The 22898-nt window shown below is 40.2% G+C and overlaps 1 protein-coding gene across 1 annotated transcript in view; it reads left to right on the top strand.

The window, feature by feature from the left end:
- Positions 1-22898, top strand: part of sept12 (septin 12) — a 62972-nt gene that overhangs the window by 1320 nt on the left and 38754 nt on the right. The window contains exon 2 of the mRNA XM_046414571.1: positions 8284-9834. Within this exon, the coding sequence (XP_046270527.1) occupies positions 8284-9834 (1551 nt within the window). The remainder of the gene's footprint in view (positions 1-8283; positions 9835-22898) is intronic.

The following is a 22898-nucleotide window of genomic DNA, read 5'->3' as shown; positions in this document are numbered from 1 at the left end:
AAGAGAATAAATGCATTCCATCAGAAGACAATAGTATGTTTTAAAAGTTGTAAATTCAGCTCACAACTACATTATAAGTTTTACTAGTTATACTGTTTATGTAACACATATATAAAAACATTGTCAGTGTCAAATGTCAGTGCTGTGTGGGCAACAGACCATGCACTGGAACCGTTACATAGTCCTCTGCTTCTGAATAACATCAGACATTTTGGATAACCTCCTGACATTTAATTTTGCTTATTGGGTGACAAATGTGAGGAAACTGATATGACAAGTACCTGAAAACTACAAACAGTAACTACAAACGGTGTGTTTCTGTTCAAGTGACATAGCTCCTTCTAAAATGTCTTCAGGTGAAGAAATAAAAAAATCAGTTAACACTAAGAATGGAAACATGAAGCGCTTGATACTTTATGGTCTTCTGTGCCACAGATACAGTTCACTCAGTCTTTAACAGTCATAGAAGCTCCATGCTTACCTGTGTCTTGACATGTTTTTATCTCTCAGAAGGAGAGACTGGGAGCAGGAGACCGGAACCTGTTCCTGGGGCAATTTCAGTAGGGCCAGAGCTCCAGTGGTAGAACATCATTAGAAGTAACAGATCTAAATTTGATTATTAAACCAGGGGATAGATCGTGGCTAGGCTGCCTGGCCAGCTGTGGAATGCTGGCTAAAGATGGTGCCTCACTGCGAGCTCCCACTTCTGTTTTGATCAGTTGGATAGGAGCATGTGATTTAAAGAACGCAGCTTGAACCACAGACTTGCTAAAAGATGCCCTTTCTGAGTAGCCCCATGTATAATGAAAATAACACTGCATGGCATTTGAGTGTGAAGGTTTAGCCTTATTTTTCCATAATCTGGAGTCAATTTGGAATTTCATCTTTAAAGGTCAGGCCAAACATTAGATTCACTTGTCTAAATAGGCAGAGTGAAAACAATGGAAGGTGTGTACCTGACTGAAGGGAGAGACAGGAGGGCACTAGGGCCTTTGGGGAGATGGGAGATTAGAGGAGGTCATGGGGGATGGGGGTGGGGGGTGCTACTTCTCCCAGCCCTGTCACATCCTGGTACTGCACTGCAGCAGGACATAATCCCTGCAGAGATCAGAGAGAGAGTCCCATGGTTTACTGACCCAGTGACCACAGACGCACACACACACACACACACACACACACACACACACACACACACACACACACACACACAGCACATTGTCTTTGCTCAGGACAAATGGTACTATATCAGAAACAAAGTTTGTCATCTCCTCTGTCATTCCAGCCTGCAATAACATAGTGGAGGAAATATGACCGTGTGTTAGAGTTTTTTGCAAAATGAAATAAGATAAAGCTACAAAATACGTGATGCACATTAACACACATACACTTACATGTTGCACACACACTTTCCCCTGATCTAACAAATAAGTGTTTTCAGCTAATCAGCCTTAATCAGCCCATGAACACACACACACAGTTGTATTTCCATCACTTTTGGGGACATTGGAGGCTTAACCACCTAACCATAACAATAAACACTACTTGCCTAATCCTAACCCTTACCTTAACCTAACCCTAAGCTCAACCGTCTTCACCCTAATATTTAATGATTTATCTTGTGGGGACTTGCATTTTGTCCCCACAGCTACAGGATTATGCATCCACACACTCACACACACACACACACACACACACACACACACACACACACAGCAGCAGCAGCTTGCTGGCAAGCTGTTCTTCCATAATGGATAAGAATTTGGCAGAACATCAGTTCAGACATGTCTGGAGTTGTCGGGCCCCTAAGACACACTAGATCAGTTCTAATAAACCAGGGGGAGAGCAGGGACGAAACCATTACTGCAGGGAAAGTGTGAAGACTTTTGTCTGAAGACATTCATCTCAAAAGAACTGAAGTGATCGGATAAAAACGGTAAAGTTCAAATTTAGTGTCATGATTTGAGGATGTCATTTCCTCCTCTCCATATTCCTTTGCCATCCAGTTATATGTAGACATTTATAATTTCAAATATTCACCAAGTATACTGGTACTTATACTGATTAGTACTGTTGGTGCTTGAGAAAACGTGGATGAGTTGAATAACTACACACCAGTTATGGTGGTAATTGGTAAAACAGTATCTTTCATCAAACCCAAAACATCTCACCTGTGGAAGTTGATACATTAGAGGCTTGAACTGTTGTACTAATATGCAGGATGTGTTCTAACAGTTAGCAGTTCAGCTAGTGCTACCAGTTCTTGGATAGAATAAAGAAAGATTTTTGGACTAAATTCATCAGTTGTACATGTGGAACAAACCCTGATAAGTTCTGTTAAATGATGGTGTGCTGACATAAAAATAAAAGGCCATGAGCTCACATTATCAAAGGCTGTGGTGGTAATGCTAATGTTGCTTTTAGCATGCTGTTTGTGTTAATGGGCTGTCAGAAGGAATAAGGGCAGGGTTAATGCTTGCTGTCTTCTAAATCTTCCCTTAGATGTGCGCCAAAAGAACAGTTTATGTTAATGTAAGGCACCCGTTTGTCTCAAGCCAAACCCTGATGGTGAACAGTATATAGTGAACAGATGAGTGAATCAACTCGGTGAGGCTCCTCTGCAGTGGAGAGAACAGCTGACAAGCTTGCACATTTAAGTACAATACCTGTATGGAGGGTAACATACTCATCAAAGAAGAAAAAAAGAAAACATTGAGGACAAAAATTACTCTGGACATTGACTGATGTTACAGATTGTTGTATCAGTTGTTTTCCTTACCACATCCTGATGCAAAATTACATTTGCCAGTGATTATATTACCTTAGTATTACTCCAGAAACACAAATCCATGTCATAACCATTTTTAATTTAAGTACTTGAGTGAAAATACTGATACTTCAGTTGAGACAAAGACTTGCATGACATACTGTAATTAATCTGTGTACTAGCAATCCTTTTTAAAGTGGAGATCAGACATTGACAAGTAGGTGATAGATGATGATTAAATGTCTGAATAAAATATTAAGACATTAATAATGCGAGTTTATATTTAGAATAATCCATAAATGAACTGTCTAATTAAGATTAATCAACTAATCAAAAAAGTAATCATGATGTACAGCTCTCTCTTCCAAATCACATACTTTATCTTTTCTTTTATTATGCAATGCAGGTGTTCCTCCAAAGTATGCACTGTTGCATGTCGCATTTATACAGCTGGGACATACTACTTCATCATAACATTGCCTCATACATTCAGTTCAGTTCAATTTATTTATATGGCGCCAAATCACAACAATAGTTATCTCATGACACTTTCCAAATAGAGCAGGTCTAGACCAAACTCTACAATACGTCAACTGTTACATTATAATCTGTAGATTCTTGTATTAATTATAGACATGAGTCACAGAAAATATACATTACTAATTTTATTGTGGTGTCCTCTGTCATTGCAGCATCTGTCAGTGAACGGTTATTTGTTTCTGCTCTCTTGGCAGCTCAGGAAAATGTGACCCGATGTGATTAATGATGCAGTCGGACATCCTGATACTATTTACATAATAAATCTTTTTCCAGCACACTCACTAGTATGGATACTGGAACGTAAGGCCAGACCATGAGCAGAGTCATGTAGCAGGGCTGGTTAGACCTAGGGATGCGTCAGGTAATTTGAGTTTTATAAAAAACTGTAAAAAGCAGTACTGTAGGGTAAGGAATTGGCTCATTCCAAACGGCCATGTTTTGAACAGCTATTGTACTGGTAATTTGAATAACTGAAATGTTACCAGAACTAATCTACATTGTCTTCAAAATCAGAGACTTAGATTATATCATCCCCAAACAACAAATGATCACATGCCGGTTTGAAAGGTGACAGTAAAAAGTTGTTAGTTTCCTCAGATGGAGGAAACTAACAGTTAAACGTTGGACACACTGTGTCTTTGGTAAACTCCAACCTCTGTCTAATATATACATATATCTTTAAGAGGTACTTCTGAGACAAATGGTCATATGTGTTTGTATGTTTATGAGTCCCCAGGCGCTGTGTTATTTTCAGTGTTACGACATTGCAAATGGCTGCTTGGAATGTGTTTTCCAGATGTGCTTTTCGCAAGTGGAAGCTCCTTAATACGTTTGTTCATTTGTGTGTGCATGCAGGTGTTTTCACATATGTCAGTGCACATGCTCTCTTGTATGTCAGAGATTTCTACCTGTATGGAATGTGTACACAAGAGGGGTTTGGACATGGACATGCCCAGACTCAGAATCCCCTCATGGTGTGTCCACATGATACCCTGCTGTCCTCCCAGGGCTTGCTGCTTCAAACTAGAATTACCGCCTTGCAGTTTTATGCCTCCACGCACCAGTCAAGCTACATTCACATCCGTCCAGACTCATTTAATATATGTAGGGACAAAAACCAGTGAGCTTTTGGTTGACTAGAATGCTTCAAATATGGTTGTTGCCGTAAAGAAGCTACAAATTCTAAAAAGTAGGTGCTTCACACACATTTTCAACCTGGTAGCACATTGGAGCTATACAGTCAGCATAGTTTCAAAGTGGACACCAAAGATTAGTGTCAACAATTCAATATCTGACCATATGTAAAATATGCTCACAATTAGGGACGGGTGTTATAATTCATTATTAAATGGGTCCTGGGGCTAAATGATTAAATACTGTAGTATTGAAAAGTTTTGATGATATCAGTTCTATTCTTGATACAAAATTAAGAAAGTAGATTTTCCATTTATTTTTGCTACTTTAAAATCATCATAACTCTGTTTCAGAGTAAGTCTGTGAGCCTGTGTGGAGGGCCAGCGACAGGAAGGAATAACTGCCTTTTAGAAGGGTGAAATCTTAGGTCAGACCCGGGGTCTAGGTGGGCGGCGATCTGATTTGATAATTATTAAATTTAAAACGCAAAGCCAAAACATCGCAATCACTCTCTGGTGTCAAGCTCCAGTATATGTCCCTGCCCGCTCCATATTAACAGAGGGGACTTTGACTAAACTAAAAACTGGTATAACAAGTACACATCAAACAATTTTTCCCAAAAATGGTTTCTCTCATTTTAGGTCATTCTTATCAAGCAGATGTATGCTCAGTTGTTCTGATCACTTTGGTTTTAATTAGTTATTTGAAGTTCTTATTTGGGATTAAATGTAATGATTGACAGCAGAGAACAAGTGTAAGACACAAATGACAATAACAGAGAAGGGAACAACAGATGCATTTTAGACAGCAGAGATTACAGCCAAAAACGTCAGAAAAATGAGATAAGAAGACATATTTAGACAATCAATGATTAGATGTGTGCTATGCTTGTGCTTAATTTGAGAATTGGCATCTAATGGACAAGTAAATAATGAATCAGTTTAGATTTATCATAAGATTTATCATAAGATTTATCATAATCCCTCTATTAAAGTCTGTTATGAGAGGCAAAGGAGCTTCCTTGTGCTAATGACATTCATTAGGTAAGGCATAAAACGACCTTTAAAATCAGCCTATTGACATAACTATTTAAATCACTGTTGTTCTCAAGCAGTTCTCAGTCAGAGGACTAAGTTTTGTCATGTCCAAATAAAGTTTTCAAAAGCATTTACATAACACAGACCTTTTTTTGAATGACAAAAAGATCTCTTGAACAGATAAATTCAACTAAGTTGCATCTTCCACATCTAAAAGGGCTTTCTAAATAGAAGGCTGAAAAACAGCACTGTTTACTGCACTGGATATTTAAATACATCACAGTAGAGAAATGGACCTTCACCAGTGTTACAAGATACATACATCTTTTGGACATTTGAAAGGGAAGGAATATCTACATATCTCAAATGTACTGTATTTACGGTATTTGTGTCAACCTAGCCTGCTTAAGGGCCTGCAGACCACTTACTGATGGCCTCCTTAATCGCAAACCTAGAGAATGTTTTACATTGTATGTTGATGTCTAACTCACTGAACTTTGCGTTAATTTCACACATGTAGCCTAATGGAGGAGGCACAAAGCAGGAGAATGTGCACATGCGAGGCTGTTCATACAGGAAACAAGCTCACAGTTTCTGTGTGTGTTGGGGGTGGTGGGACAGAGTGACGGAGAGCGATTTTCTTTTTCTGCATTGTGTAAGAGGAGGGTCTGCATAGCTGTGAGAATAGAGGGAGTGGAGACAAACTTAGGCAACACACACACACACACACACACACAGGTAGAGTGGAGCAGAGACAGGGTGCACTGCCACCGTAATTATTTCTCCAGCGTTTGACAGATTGCCAGCAATTACCTGATAACAGGACTCCTTATCTTTTTCATGGAGGGCAGGTTCACTCTTGTAGCCTCGACGAACTCAGCTGAGTCCACACAACTCTCTTACACGCACATACCCCTGCTAAGCAAAGGCAACCGGATTTCTTTAAAGTTGCTGAAGACGTTTCACCTTGACACTTCTTGCCATCATGTGAGTTGTTAGGGTGGTGTCAATGACCCTCAGGACCACCCCCCAAGGTGACAACCCCACTAGAGGTTAAATACCTGGGACTCCCCACCAGTTTTAGAAGAAGCTTTTTGGATGAGAGGTGAAAAGTCTTCAACAACCTATAAGAAATCCGATTGCCTTTGTTTCTAGCAATTTAACTGTCATTGTGGTTTAGAACTTTCATGATGAGTCGATTAATCAATTAGTTGATTGAAGGCAAAGTAGTTGTCAACTATCTTGATTACTGATTAATTGTTTTAGTCATTTTACAAACAAAAATGTCAAACATTTGCTGGTTCTAGCTTCTGAAACATGAATTTATGGTAGCAAATGAAGAGTCTTTGGGGTTTGGACTGTTGGTTGGACAAAAGAAGATGACACGTTGGGCTCTATGACTAAAATTCACTAATTTGTACTTGAAACATGCGCAGAAAACACTGGAATTAATATAATATGTTATGTGATGACTGCAATAAACATGCAAAAGGTGACATAATGATAAACACAAAAATCTTAAAAAACAAGTTAAGCAGCTTTGCAACTTGCAATGAGATATCAGAGAGATATTAAGGTGCAAATCTTGCAATTTGTTAAATGTAGCAGCTGTGGATGACTGGATGACATCTAAGCTTTCACTTTAGAAATATAATTATATGCTCCTCCTCCTGTGACCCACCTACTCAGTCCTTTTCATGGTGTGTCACATTGCAGTGGTTGGGTTTTGTGACACAAATCCCACTGGATGCCCTGACTCCAACACTGGCCTCAATCCATCCTTTGTGTTTGCAGCTTGAAGGAAATATGTGTGTGCGGGTGTGTGTCTGTGTGGGTGTTTGTGTGTTCATGCATGCGTGCGCGTTAAACAGGAGATGGGGCACACTGAATACATACAAAGGAAAATGGCTAAGATCACTGAGGATGCAAAAACCAAAAGAGAGAGATTTAATCTGATCTTTTCAATAGAGACAATGGAATATTCACATACTGTAGAGCATATACATCCATGAACACAGCCTTCTCTCCACTGTGTCACAGAAGTGCCATTCCTGGCTTTTGTTTTATTACTGTTATAACTGTGGTTTTAACATGTGGTTGTTTGTGAAGTATAATGGCTGGCAACATATGAAAACCAATAGATATATATCTATATATATAGATATATATCTATATCTATATCTATATATATATATAAAATTAAACAATTAAGTTTTCTTTTTGTTAGTAGATAGTTTTGAACGGAGCTAAGGTCTTAAAAACTAATGGATGACCAAGCTCACAATCTCACAATCTGCAGCTCTGACTGTAGCAAAAACATTTAAATAAAAAACACAATCTTAATATTACAGTCTTAGAATATGGTGACAGCACCAAAAAATAGGGCCAATGAGCCAAAAAACATGATTGGTCAGAAGATCAGACAGGTTGTAAGCAAACCACAGGGGTGGGTAGTCAGTAAAGTGTGAAAGAGAATGAGAAGGCCAATGTTTAACCCAAAATGTTCATTCTTAACATCCTTTACATTTTACGGACTGTCCCACCAGAAGGTGAAATAAACAGTTTGTCTCTAATTGGTAAATTTGACCCATATCTTAAGGGGGCCCAGATATAAACTGATGATGTAAGAGGTCACATTCAGTGGAAGCAGGATAGAGCAGCTGCAGTTCAACAGGGCTATGTTAATGTCATATGGTGGTCATAGGTGGTTGAGCATTTTGGATGTCCCTTACCTACTTGACAGAAAATATACACCAGGAGTTAGAGACATTTATTAATGACTCGTATCCAATTTTGTCCCACCTGCAGCACTGAAGAGATCCTTCGACGTTGAAGATGTTGATGATGTACCATCCTTCTCCACAACCTCTCCCATTTCTACTCCTGTTTTCCCCTCTTCCTCCAATTTCTTCCTCAACCAAAACAAAGCCAGTGAGGGGCGGGGAGGAGGTAGCCAGACCCCTTCATTAGCCTTCAACAACAACAACAACAACAGCTTGGGCTCTACAGCCCACCACTCCCACATCAGCTTGAGTTCCAATCCCAGCCCAGTGCGCAAGTCCTGTACTGTGGTCAACAGTCTTTCCTTCAACCGAGGAACCATGAGCAAGCCGGCCATCAACAACAATGGTTCCTCCGTGACCAGAGCTGCATCCTTTCAAAGCAGGTTAAACCCCAATGGCTACCCCATGTTGACTGGGCCAGGCAGTGACAACGATAGCCTCCACAGCTCCACATCCAGCCTGGAGTACTCTGGAGGTGGTGGTGGTGTCCTCACCCTTACTAAACAGGAGTCATATTCCAGCCCTCCACCTCAAGGGGAGTACCACCGAACCCATCCCCAGTTCCTACAACAGCACCTAGAAGGAGGTGCCAATTTTGGAAATAACCCCAACTTGAAGAAGTTCTCCTCCCATGGTAGTGTTTTCAACCTTGAGATGGACCTGGGGCCAGGGATGATGCGTAGTGTTCCAGAGTCTCGAGGCATGAACCATGGCTCTATGCCTAGCCTAGACCTCCAAGTCCGTGATGGAGGAGGATTGATGAATATGCAAAGAGGTGGAGGCAGGATGTCTCCGGGCCTAAAGTATGAAAGTGCTAATCCTAACTGGAATGGTCATCTTTATAGTGCCAGTTCCTATGGAGAGGGCTGTGGCTCCAAAAACAACTTCCAGCAGCAAAGACCCCATATTCTCAAGGCTCCCCAGCTCAAGGCCAAAGAGACTCCACGTCTCAACAAGTTTCCCTTGGATCTGGACAGCTTGGTAAGCAGCACCTCAACCACTTCTCCCATCATGGCTCGAGGATCATTGAGCCCCAACTCCCCTAATCCTCCTCCAAGGAACACAGGAGACCAACACCATACCAGACCACCATCTACCTCAGCCAGCCCTACAGCCTCTGTCAGCAGCCTGGACAGTTCTTCTGACACCCCCCCCCTCTCCTTTCACCGTCCTTTTTTGCCTTTCTCCCCATTTACCCCAACTGCCTCACAGGGCTCCATCCTTGCACCAGAAATAAGTTGCTCCCTGGTGCCCCTTCCTGCAGCCCATAGCACCCAGCTAGAGAATCCCTCACGGTCCCAAGTTGTTCAAATGATGCCCAATCTGCCTAGCCCTTACAGCCCCTCCAGCCCCAGGGACGTTCAGTCTTTGGAGGATGGTGTTGGTGGTGCCGGAGATAGTGTGGGCTCAATCTTACAGAGAATCGCTTCCTTCTCCCAGCATATCATCACTGACAAAAGCCTAACTGCTGGCACCCAGTGCACTACAGTCCAAAGCAATGGTGGGTTGTCTTCCACATCTGAGTGTCCTGCTGTGACCGCACCCAGATGGAAACAGCGAATGAAGAAAAAAGAAGGTAAGATTTTAAATTTAACATTTCTGAGAAGTGCTTAAAAATCTGCAATTGCAATCTTTCTCAATAATTTCTAACCATAAATGACAACATGTGCATCTGTCTATGCCTATGTAACTGAGTGTTGCGCTTGCCTTTGTGTGTCTTTGCTGTGTAGTCTGTGGTCTGCACACACACAAATACAAACAAATATACATGCACACGCAAAAGCACACACAAACACAAAAATTTTTCAGTTTTTATTGTGTCTTGTTACAGATGATTTAATATTGCTGTTTTTAAATGTCATACAGTAAATCAGTTTTAATTTTAATTTTTGATAAAAATTTTATTGCATTGCTGAAAATATTAACTATTTGCATTTCATAATTATATGGGACTAATTTGTCACAACATGGACTGAGTCCAGTTCCTTCCTTCCAGTGTTTTCATAGTTTTAATTCACGTCTTCTCATCTCTGAGTCGCTTGAAGTCTTTCATGATAATAAGAGTGATAAACAAAAGGGTGTGAGTGCACATTTTGTATGGTATACAGTTTGTTCCCTGCAAAAGTACCTAGAAGGAGTTGGTGATGCTTTTTGGAGCATTATGGCCATTTCCATAGCCATGTCAAATGCAGACTGGAAAAGAGAAGTAAGAAAATTACTGATTAATATTTTGAGGTTTTGTAGAAGGGAATTATAGCCTGTAAGTAATAAATGTATGGACTAATTTTTCTGCATCTTTCTGATTCAGAATGTGCCTAATTTTTGCAATATTGCGGAGCTGAAAGAATGCAGTCATTGAAATGAAATGTGTGTTATGTGTGAGTTAAAGGACATGTCCTGATCAACAGTAACTCGGTGTTTAGGGCCCAGAAAAATAGCTTTGGTTTTGTCTGAATTTAGAAGTAGAAAATTGCAAGTCATCCAGGTTTTTATGTTTTTAAGACACGTCTGAAGTTTAGCCATCTGATTTATTTCATCTGGTTGCATTGACAAGTATAGCTGTGTGTCATCTGCATAACAGTTAAAATGTATTGAGTGTTTCCTAATAATATCAATGACCTGGAGTATATAAACGGTGAATAATATTGACCTTTGAACCTTGGGGAACTTGACCCATTTTTGTGGGACATTGCGTCATTAACACGAACAAATGGCAGCCGTGTACCATGGCCTAGAGGTTGGAGAAGCAGCTTGATAGGAATGTCGCCGATTCCCCCACCGGACGGGCAGGAAAAATTTGGGTGTGGTGGAGTGATTAATGTGAAAAATGCTCCTCCACTCCATTAGCCGGCTGATGTGCCCTTGAGCAAGGTACTTAACCCCCAATTTGCTCCCCTGATTGGTGACTGTTCTCTCAAGGATCTTGGAGAGAAATGGAAGATTACATATTGGTTTATAGTTGCTTAAAACCTCTGGGTCAAGTGTGTGCTTTTTAAGGAGAGGTTTGACTACAGCTACTTTAAAGGACTGGGGTACATAGCCTGTTATCAGGGACAGATTGATCATGTCTAATAGACAGGTGCTAAGTAAGGGTAAAGCTTCTTTGATCAGCTTAGTTGGGATGGGGTCTAAGAGGCATGTCGTTGGTTTAGATGAAAATATGAATGAATTTAGCTGATGAAGGTTAAGTGTTCTTAAAGAAGTAGAAGTGGAAAACAGTGGGCTTAATGTAGGAAACAAAATACAAATTTTCCTCTTATGTCTGTACCCATGATTTGTGTTTATTGTTAGTTCTCATACATTTTTGGGATATAGCAGTATTATATTAAAAAGAACATTTTATGAGTGGTCAAGAGAACTTCTAACAAGATAAGAAGAAACAACTCATTTTCACAGTCCTCAGATTGATTTACAGTCAAACATAGGGCTAAACAGAACTTTCCAACAAAAATGCTTTCTATCTTTATTTAAAATTCAAATACCACTCAAATACCACGGGTCTATAGTTACTTAGGACAACAGGGTCAAGTGATGGCTTCTTTAAGAGAGGGCAAATAATGGCATGTTTGAAGGGAGATTCCAGAGGATAGAGAGCAGTTTATAATAGCTAAGATGTTGGGACCAGCCGTGTGAAGTACAACTTTTAAAAACCGGGTAAGGATCCAATCTGAGAGACAGGTGGTAGGCTTCGATTATGACTATTTGTTCTGATGAGTTCAGAAAAATAGTAATTTCTGGCTTCTTTGACACTACATTGATAAGTAAACATTTTTTAAATGTAAACAAGTTTTTTGAAGAGACCGGGGATGTACTTTGTCTGTCTTTCTTCCATTTCCTCTCAGCCTTCCTGCAGTTTCTTTTCATGGTCCTAATCTCCTCATTGAACCAGGGCAGGGTTTCAGACTTTAACACTTTGCATCTGACTGGCGTTATGGAGTCTAAAATGTGAGTGCTTGTGCTGTTAAATGTACTAACAAGCTCATCCACTGTGCTGCCCTTTTTTGTTGGGTTTAGGGTCGCGAAGAAGCAGCGGAACCTGGAACTGAACTGCGCTGTGGTCAGAGACAGGAAAAACTGTTAAGGACACTTGATCTATATTAACACAGTTTGAGATCACAAGATCCAAAGTGTGACTTTTACAATGGCTGGGGAACTTTACATGATGGGTCAGACTGAAAGATTGTAACAATTTAATGAAGTCGGATGCAAGTGGAGAGGAAGCAGGACAGCAGACGTGAATGTTAAAATCCCCCAGGATGAGGACCCTGTCATATTTTACCATTATGATTGATAAGAAATCGGAAAATTCCTGAATGAGTTTATGGTCTGTAAATTAGGACACATAGAAAAGGCGGGTTGTTACTCACAACAAGGGAGAGACTTTTGAATGTAGTGAAACCACCAAATGAGACTGGTGAGCAGATAAAAACGCTTCTATGGATAAGAGCAGTGATGGCCAATTTGCATGAAATATGATGAAAGGGACATGGCACATATCTGAAAAAGGACTGTCTGGACTGCTGGCAGTCTAACAGACCTCTATAAAGGATAAGAGTCTTTTAATGGCTTGAACTTGAAATTTTTGATCTTATTTGTCTGATGGGTCCCAAGGGAGCATGACAGCAGACGACATTCATCTTCAGTGTATGAAATTCATTAATTTGAAGTCATGTGCAGCTCCAGTGTGCTGTTGTGTCTCATTAACTGCTGTAAATTCTTATAGCACACACCTGAAAAATAAATATTTCCAATGACATTTTTCTGCACTTAATTTGAAAATGGATTCACATAACAAAGGTCATGTGAGGCCATGTATGAAGATGGTATACGTAAATGAAAATTGCTAACGTTGTGAGGGTGGGATGAATCAGACAGCTATGTACATTCTAGCATGATGATGCTAGCACTTTGCTAAGACAGTAAATCAGGAATATGGTGAAGCTTATTCCTGCATTTCAAAAGAAAGATGTTCATATAGTAAAATATCCTGAAATTGATATGATGCACAACATCTCCATGTCAACCGGAGTCAACAGTTATTCCACACGTATGACTCCAACAGCCACTATGATATGCATTGTCTTAACACCACAAACAGCACCATCATTATCTCAATTAACCTTATTCGCTCTGTTGTCTCTGCTCTTTTGATCTCATCCCTCTCTGTAGGTATCAGGCCCAGGCTTGTCTGGATTCTCTGTCCTAATTCCTCTAAGCATCTGATCCAAGCTGTAATGACAGTGATTAAGGGAATAATGCGGATGTCTAAGCCACCATCCTGTTTCACTCCCCTCACTTGATATCCTCTCTGTCACAGAAAGTTTTTGTTTTGTATGTTGCTAAAAGGATAGGCAATAGTGCTGGAAGAAAAAGGGACTAGGGCAGCAAGATATATGTGTCAGGGATGAGCAGGTGCTTTCGGTTATAATCATGCTGCAGTTCTGGACGAACCTTTTGAAAGCGGTCGGAAGCGGAGGTCTAGCGGGTATACCTGACTGGCATCCCCACATTTGCTTACGCTGTCTCCACCATCTGCATTGCCTGCTGGTCCGGCCTATGGTCCAAAGTGACCTCAGTGGTCTAGCAATTTCTTCTGGGATGTTATGAGCCACCTGGAAGTCACATTTAGCAAAAAAAATGTCAAGAAAAGAAATAAATCTGCTTTGAAATCCTTTACAAAGAAGCTATCCTTACAATTTCCAGTAATTGTCTGCATAATAATGGTCACAGTTTATTCAATTGGATCTCCCTGAACTGTACAACTACAGCAGGACTTTCTCAGGTTGTAGATTGACCAATATTTAAACAATATTAGAATCCACAATTTTCCTCATAATTGCTTTGGTCATTTCATTGCTCACATCAAGGAAAGATAGGTGAGGCTGCTGGCCTGTGTCTGGCACTGAGCTCTGGCTAGCTTTAGCTAACTTCCACGCTAAAGACATGTTAGCATGTGGTTGTTACGTCACTGTCTGCACCGCTGTATAACATGTGGTGCATGTATATAACCGGCCAGTAAAAACAGGTAAAAAATAAAACCTGACTGATTCCGGTCCCTGGCCGGTTGATCGGTGCATCTATGGTTGTCATAGACCACTCCAGTTGTGCTCTCAAAGGAGCCCAGTCTTCATGTTGTGCCAGCAGAGATGTTCAGTGTTCAGTATTTGAAGCATTTGACTGGAATCGGGACAAGGACAAGGCACTGAATGAACCCCAAAAACAGAGAAAATCAGTTGAACACTAGGCTCAAACCATTCACTGCAACTCAAGAGGTCAAAGGGCATCTACTATAAGTCAGTGGCTGGCAGGAAAGATTTTAAGAGCAACATCTAACTGTTTTTTTTTTTTTAATTTTGCACTCAATCAGAAAGCTGCCTCAGTTTCAGCAGAACTGATCAAAACTCTTAAATGAGTGCTACAGCCATCAAACAGAAGGCCCACTGATGTGCACAGGTGGAGTTAAGTGTTTCTGATGTCCAGATTTGTGCACTCCTCAGCACAAACAAAAAGGAAAGAAACAGCCCATTGGATATAAGGGCATCTGCTTTCTGTTGCTGTTTCAGCCTGCTAAGTTGTCCTTCTCATCCGCTCAAATGAGTACCTCATTTCCTGTCCAGTTGTTTGGGTCAAGGCCCTGAAATGTGTTTCCTGCACCAGATAAGATTAGCTCACTCTGGCTATTTAGGGTTGTTTTGACCACAATACACACACGCACACCAGGATAGATAGTGATAAAGACACTGGCAGTGGTGAACTGGTTAGACCGACATGAAATTCTGATTTTGTTCACATTTGATCATATTCAAATAATGTGTTCATATCTGGGTGCATACTCTTATATGTTGACAGTTGGTTTATACAGGAAACCTGACTCTGTGGTACACTGTTGTGCTTTCTTTTTGATCGAAAGTGAATGTTCCTGTCCCCTCTTAGAGGTAGTGTCAGTGTATACAAAATGAATTCAGTTGAGTACTGTTCAGAATGAAATTGTCTGGAAGAGGAGAAGAAGGGGGGTGGTCATCTTCTTCTCTTGTTTTATGATTACTGTCTGACTCACTCACTGCAGCCACGTGAGAAGAAAAAGGGGATTTATGTTTCAAGGCACATACAGACCGGTCACTGTGTGTGTGTGTGTGTGTGTGTGTGTGTGTGTGTGTGTGTGTGTATGTGTAGCGGGCATGTACTCTCTATCTTCTTTCTTTCTCTGTCTTGCATTGTGTAACAAATTAGACAGTACTTCTCTCTTTTGGCTCCGTTTGCCATGTATTAACTGGTATCCAACACTGGAGAAACAGTAGCGCGTGTCTTATTGCCAGCGTGTCGTAGTAAGTTCTGCAGTTTAAAATACTGGAATACAAAAAGGAAAAAGTGACTAGCTGTTAGCATTTTCACCATCCGAGAGATGAACTCAAGCTATCAAAAGCCCGTACACGTGGTGAGCTCTATTTATCAACTACAGCAACTCAGTATAAAATAAAATCGCCACCAAAATGATTGGCAATTCACTTTTAAGTACTTTCCAAAATGACCCTATAAAGGACACACCATCACACAGCCCCATGAACAGCCAAAATAATGGCGGGACAATGGCAAGTGAAATCACAGCAATTATTACACTGCTACTCATGCATGTATTAGATTGGATAAAAAGCACCAGCAGCCAGGCTTAGCCTGGATTTGTTTCCAATCTGTTTAGTTGTCCTAAGTTGGTTAGCCTTTGACTTGCCTAATCAAAAGCCAGAGCTGTGAACGTCAGTGGAAGTCACAAGGTCAGAATGAAAGACACCTCCCAAAGTGGTAGAGAATGATCTAATTTAGATCATGTGGAACTTTCAGATCCAGACTGCAAAAAGACATTGTGGTGGTTGACAAATGACCGAAGAAGACAGTGGTGATAGCAATCCCAAGTGACAGCAACATCAAGAAGAAGGAACATAAGAAGCTTGAAAAATACCTGGGGCTGAAAGAAGAGATAGAAAAGATTTCAGTCAAGAGCTCAAGATCTCTATCTATCTATCTCTAAGATTTTACTCGAGGGCAAGCAACAGCAACATCAAGAAGAAGGGAATGAGAAGCTTGAAAAATACCAAGGGCTGAAAGAAGAGCTAGAAAGGATGTGGCGAGTAAAGGCAACAGTGGCACCAGTGTTAATCATGGAGGAAAGATTGCAGGTGCAGGCTGTGCAAAGATGGAGAAACTAGTTCTATGAACTCTGATCTTTAGTTCTTTCCATAGATTTTCTATTGAAATCAACTCAGTATAAAAATAAAATGATTGGCAATGCACTTTTAAGTACTTTCCAAAATGGCCTTGTAAAGGACACACCATCACACAGCCCCATGAACAGCCAAAATAATGGCTGAACAGCAGGCTTTGGAAAAGGGTTATTAGGTTATTTTGTCAGGGGTTCTTAATTCATTTTCAACAATGATCAGAGTTATTAACTGTGGAAAAAAATGTGGAAACAATAGCGCGTGTCAAATCCTTGGTTCCCGTTGGCTGGTCCTCTCTGAGCATAGATATAGGTAACCATCTGAAGTCATACTGGGGTTTACAGCTCTCATGAGTAAACATTTTAAAGTTGATCTTTAAGGTTACTTCTGCACTTGAAATGTAAGTGAATTATTTAATAAATGTTGTATTCTTCCTTTGAAGTGATGAAAATGTGGAAAAGGGCATCAGATCAAGTATTTCTATTGCTTATACCCTGTTTGACCTTTTTCTCACCCCATTCTAACCTGCATAGCTGCCATTATCTCTAAGATTTCACTCAAGGGCATTCCCATGCAGGTCCTTGTAATGTGCTCTTTGGCCTCAGGGGCCAAGATTTCACTCATAATCCCAAGACAGACAGAGGGATAAAGAAGGTAGAAGAGAGGGCGGGGGAGAAGAAAAGAGACAGAGCAGGAGAAACAGAGAAAGGAACAAATTAGTGAAAGGTTGAAAGAAATTATGAGAAAGAGAGTTATTAAATTCCATCCTCTTGTGTCACAGGGAGATAATGTCTGTCAGCAGCTAGCAAGTGTACTTTACTATGTTGTAACCGTTTTCACCTCTTCATAGCTACAATGTATTGGATTTAGCATTGAGTGGAAAACCTGATGATTTATAATCTTCTCAAGTGTGATTCTGTGAGTGGCATCCATCTAATGGGCTGCTAGGAACATCAGCAACCTGTCTAGCCTTGACTAACTGCTTTTATAACGTCATGAATAGTAGCTTAAATCTGTTTCGCCCAGTGGATTTTTGCAGGTCATTGAGAGTATCTGCACAGGTAGGCCACTGATTGCAAGTGTAAATGCTTGGCATTTGTTACACTAAGTTGACTGCAAATATGGATTGATGGAAAACATCAAGATACTGTTTACATGCAGCCAAGCAAACTTTTCCTCCCTCTTCTCCTTCCTATTTCCTCTTCCCTCACCAAATCAGTATAAGAAAAACGTGTTAATAAGACCCTGGCTATAGTATACAGTATGTGCATGCCCACATGGATACACATATATATGCACAGTCTGACTTTAATTATATAGACAAATACTGAGATCAGAAAACAGTTATAACTTTGATGGATTTCAAGGGCGTTTCTCGTGACGTCATATCACACCACATGAACATTCTACTCCCTCAGAGCTTCCTCCTGCTGAAGCAAGTTACCAACATTGGCATCATGTCTTAAGAAATTTATAAAAGGTCTCCAGATGTCATCAAAAATACGTTGTTTCCATCTAATAATGTATGTCATCTTTTCCATTGTCATGTTTGATGCCATCTCTTTAATCCACCTTCCAATTCTTGGTCCATCTTGGCCCAACATTCCCCCTTGAGCAAGCACTTGGCGACAGTGGCGAGGAAAAACTGCCTTTTAGAAGGCAGAAACCTCAGAGCAGACCCCGGCTCAAGATGGGCGGCCATCTGCCTTGACTGGTTGGGTTGAGAGAGAGAGAGGGAGAGAGAGAGAGAGAGAAAGATAAACAGACAAGGAGAGAGAGGGAGTGGGGGTTGGGGTGTGAGAGAAGGAGCACACAAGCAGTTTAATCCGCTGACTAGTGGCATTTGCAATCAATTTGATGATAACGTGCACATGTATATATAGAGCGTTTCTATCACAGTGTGTTTACATTCAGATGCTGATTATAAAATGAAAGATTGTGTAACTTTTGCAAAGTCATGTTCTGTGTGCTTTTTGTGATCCAACTGTTTAACATTTGGAGGTTATCCAAAATGTGTCTGTGTGGGCCACACGGCGCTTTACTTCACATCAACAGGAAACTATAAAGCTTTAAGTATCACTCTGAGCAAAGCTGTACGTTTTTGTTTGTGCGTGTTGTTTGAGTGTCTGATGCGAGTTAGGGCACAGACACTTGTTTGTGAGACAAGTTCTTTGGTATAATAATGGTTGCCTCTGAGTTCAAATTGTACGGAGGCATTCATGGGACAAACTGGCTCCGCTCTGACGTCCATAGTAGTTAAACCTTCAGAGACATGGACTGCAGTTAGAAAAGGGGCATGCCACAGATTTTACACTTTAGGTTTACTAGTCATGAAGAGTACTACTAAGTCCAGCCAGCTTTGTAATGTCTTCTGTTGCTCTTGAGGAGCTTTGTAAAGTATGACAAAAATAACACCTGAACTCATCCTGCGTAGATGGAGCACTGAAGACTAGGCCCTAATAATGTGCTGCTTTCTTTATGCAGCCTATGTAGACAAGGTGTATGGCATAGGCTTTTACCAGGTGGGGAATGAAAGGAGTTGTGGCAGGTGTAGGATTCATTGTTTGGAGGCAGAGACCTAGGCTATTTTTAGGGCAATTTCACTACCTTTACTCACAAGCATTTATCTTGGTGATTACAAGGGCACATCTGTACATGCTATACATTGTTTTTTTCAGCACAGTCCAGGCTATCCAGATCATTGTATGTGGTAATACTTGCATATCCATCCATCCATTTTCTTTACTGCTTATCCGTCAGGGTCGCGGGGGAGCTGGAGCCTATTCCAAATACTTCCATATATTTTATAGAATTTTTTTAAATCAACAATTTTGCATATTATGAAATTCTTACATTTTTACATGTATCTTACCATAGAAAGCTCCCAGTAGACATATCTTCTATCTAATAATATCTATATCTAATAATCTATGACTTACCAGTTTAGAAAAATGTGTGATTTATGCCAGACGGAAATAAATGCCATGTGCTTCATTTGAAACAAACATGCAATATGTGCATCTTACACATCTTACAGAATAGAAGATTAGTGAACACAAACTGAGGCCACTGCTTTTGTGCACTGCGCTCTTCTTTTAACAACATTTGAGTCATTGCAGTGAAAAGCAAAAAAAAAAAGTGTTTCTCTATCACTGAAGGTGGGATGCCAGTGGCAGTCTTATTTTGGACACCATGCAAAAAAATTAGCTGTAATTTCATAACTGGATTATGGACATGTTTTGTCACAGAAACACATGATAACTTTGCAAAATAATACCGTGATTACTGATTACTTTAGTGTCAGAGAAACACTAAAACCCAAGATATTAGCGAACGCTAAGCCTTTAGCGCTAACGCTGAGCTAGCCTTTGTTGTTCTGTTGTTCTTCATGTTATGTATGGACTAGTAAGTATGAATGTAAAATGGGTGAAGAAGAAAGTAATCTCGGTATTATTTTGCAGTCTTTTGATCTGTCTTTATAACACCATGCCTTCGATGTGTAAGTGTTTGGTATCATTATAAAGCTCCATTTCTACTCTTTCATCTGATATACGTGCCATATCTGCAAGCACAGGGTCAACAGTGATTTGAACAAGAGTAATGGGTGCGCAGATAAACGCAGAGCTGTATGCAGCCTGTAACTATGACGAATTTGGAGGTAAATTCGTATTTTTGTTCTCTAAAACACTTTTAGAACGCAGACAAGTGGCAGGTATTGTTCGAAAGCCCAGGTTGTGCAGTTTCATGTGATATGCGTGCCATCCCACTGGGCCAAGAAGTTCTGGAATAATTCAACAGAGAAGAAAGGGTGTGAATTTGGACACACTTTGCACCCAGTGGCCCCTAAGGGTTGAGGATTAAGAGTATGAATATCTCTGCCTGTAAGTGAGTACTCTTTGAAAGTTGGTTCAACTGAGTGTACAAAAAATCTGAAGGCACACAGAATATCAAGTTCCTCTTAAATGCCATACTTAATTGTGATTTTTCAGATGCCAACAATGTATAGTTGTACCCATCTAAAATTGCAATTGACACAATGTTTTGTGCCTCTGAAAGTAATTTGTGGAAGTAAATATCCTCTTGTCTTGTTTCTTAGTAAAAGAAGCATTGAAACAGCTCTAATGCTTGAAATATTAATACCGTAGTTCTTTGGGGAGCTCTGAGAAGCATGCTTACATTGTATCGGCCATCGGAGGCAAAGCACAGAAATTCCAAAATTCTTTGAGTTTTTTCTCTCTCTCTCTCTGTCTGTTTCTCTCTCTCCCTACCTCACTCTTTCTCCCTTCCTCTCTCCCTCTAACCTCTCTCTCTAAGTCATCTATCTGTAAGTCATCTATATCTCCCCCTCTCTGTCTGTCTGCCTCTCTCCCCTCTCTTAGTATTGTTTTTCATCCTTCTGGTGGGTGACAAAGAAAGGTGGAAGAGAAAAGAGAGACACTGAAAAAAATGGAAAGATAAATGGAGAAACAGTTACCTATGTTATTCCCATCCCATCAACAGATCATAAACTTCCTCTTGACTGTGAGGAAATACCCAAAATAAGACATTTACATTTTGGTGTGTGTGTGTATGTGCATGTATGCTTGTGGGTAAATAGTGAGGTGCAGCTGTATGTGTACATAACCCTCTGTAGTTCAGGGTGTGTCTGTTTGCAGTGCCCACATACAATAAGCACTTATTCTTCCTGTTCAGCCTTTTGCTTCTTTTAGCATGACAACAATGCTGATGGATTTTAAACTGTGGCAGGATAACATGGATAACAGCAAAGCTGAAGGAAACAAGTGGAAATTTCTTCTTCTTAATGATTTTAAGATATAGATTAGAGTTATAATATGTGTGGCTAAGAAAAGAAATCAAAATAAAAACATAAAGACATATAATGTGATTTTCTGTCTGTTTATCTCTACAGTAGCACTTAAGTGTCATAAGTCTCATATGTCTGACAATCAGATTTCCCATAGCAACAACCAACAATGATGATTACAGAAATTTTCATTTGTAATGGTAAATAAACTACCTTATGCTGAGACACTGAACAAGTTCCAGTCCCAGTTCTTTTTTTATGTAAAGCTTTAGGCTCAAGGTTTTCAGGTTTGCTTCTTTGGAAGACAGGATGAGTATAAAGTGCTTTCAAGGCGCCGGTATACTTCATCAGAAGTACTTGAGAAATGGTTGAACAGCTTTGGAACGATGTTGTGCCTCCCCTTTCTGTATGACAGTCAGCATTTTACAGAGCAACAAAATAACCCATTAAGAGAAACATAATACCTGCGTAAGTCATTGCACTAGTCTAAACATGTCACTATAACAGTGGAAAATATTATACCTAACATCACAAGTATATATAAAGGGAAATTTGGGGTGCTTGTATATCACAGTCAATGTCCTCATGAGGGCTGGGGCTAACTTGGCGAACCCAGGTTGACCAAAAGTACAGTCTACCCATGGTATGTTCAGTTACTGGGTCTGAGAGATGAAACTATCATGAAAGCCCTCAGTCATTCCTTGTACTTGGTCTTTTTGGAGAAGGGTATTAGAATTGCAGTGGTATTACTTGAAACTGTTGGGTACGTTTGATGTCTAAAATGTGTATCAGTGTATCATGGGAAGTCCCCTGGCAGTGTAAGCATATGGTAGCCCTAGCTATAAGCTTTATCAAAAGTCTACTCTTAAACACCAGCAGAGGAAGTCTGTCTCCCAGTCTGAAATCAAAAGATGGTTCCACAGGAGAGGAACGTATTTGACTTCTTAGCGTTCGCTAATATCTTGGGTTTTAGTGTTTCTCTGACACTTTTGTGCATTTGATCATTGCTTCACATCATCATTGCTCCTGGCGGTTGTGTTAACTTTTAAACATAGTCGTATAAATATCTTGAATTTCCCTCAGGATCAGGGAATCGAACCAGCGATCCACCGGTTACGGGTCCGACACCCTAACCGCTATGAGGGTTACATGAGCTTATTTACAGAAGTTAAGGCTATTAAGAAGTTTCTGTGTGGAAATGATCAACATCTGATGAACAAGTATAGCTGTTGCATGTAATTTGTTATTGATCTCTGATCTGTATTAAACAACTGGTACATTTATATTACCAGCTCCTGTAAAAATCAGATAATAATCCAGAATTTTCTGGATTGTGAGAGGAGGGGTGTGGACAATGAGATGCATGGTGTGTGTGTCTGTGTGTGTGTGTGTGTGTGTGTGTGTGTGAGAGAGAGAGAGAGAGAGAGAGATGGAGTTCATGTCTTTCATGAAATGTTACTTGTTTTGCTGCATTTTGAACAGTTCATCTGTTTGTCGGGCTAAATCAGGAGTCTGCAACCTTTACTATCAAGAGCTATTTTTGCCCCTTCTTCCGCCAAATATAATTTGTCTGGAGACACAAAACATATTTGACCCTTAAAGTGCAGGTGACACAGCTCATAA

Source organism: Scatophagus argus, chromosome 16 (assembly GCF_020382885.2).
Source record: "Scatophagus argus isolate fScaArg1 chromosome 16, fScaArg1.pri, whole genome shotgun sequence".
Classification (NCBI taxonomy): domain Eukaryota; kingdom Metazoa; phylum Chordata; class Actinopteri; family Scatophagidae; genus Scatophagus; species Scatophagus argus.
This window is presented reverse-complemented; position numbering and strand designations above follow the sequence as displayed.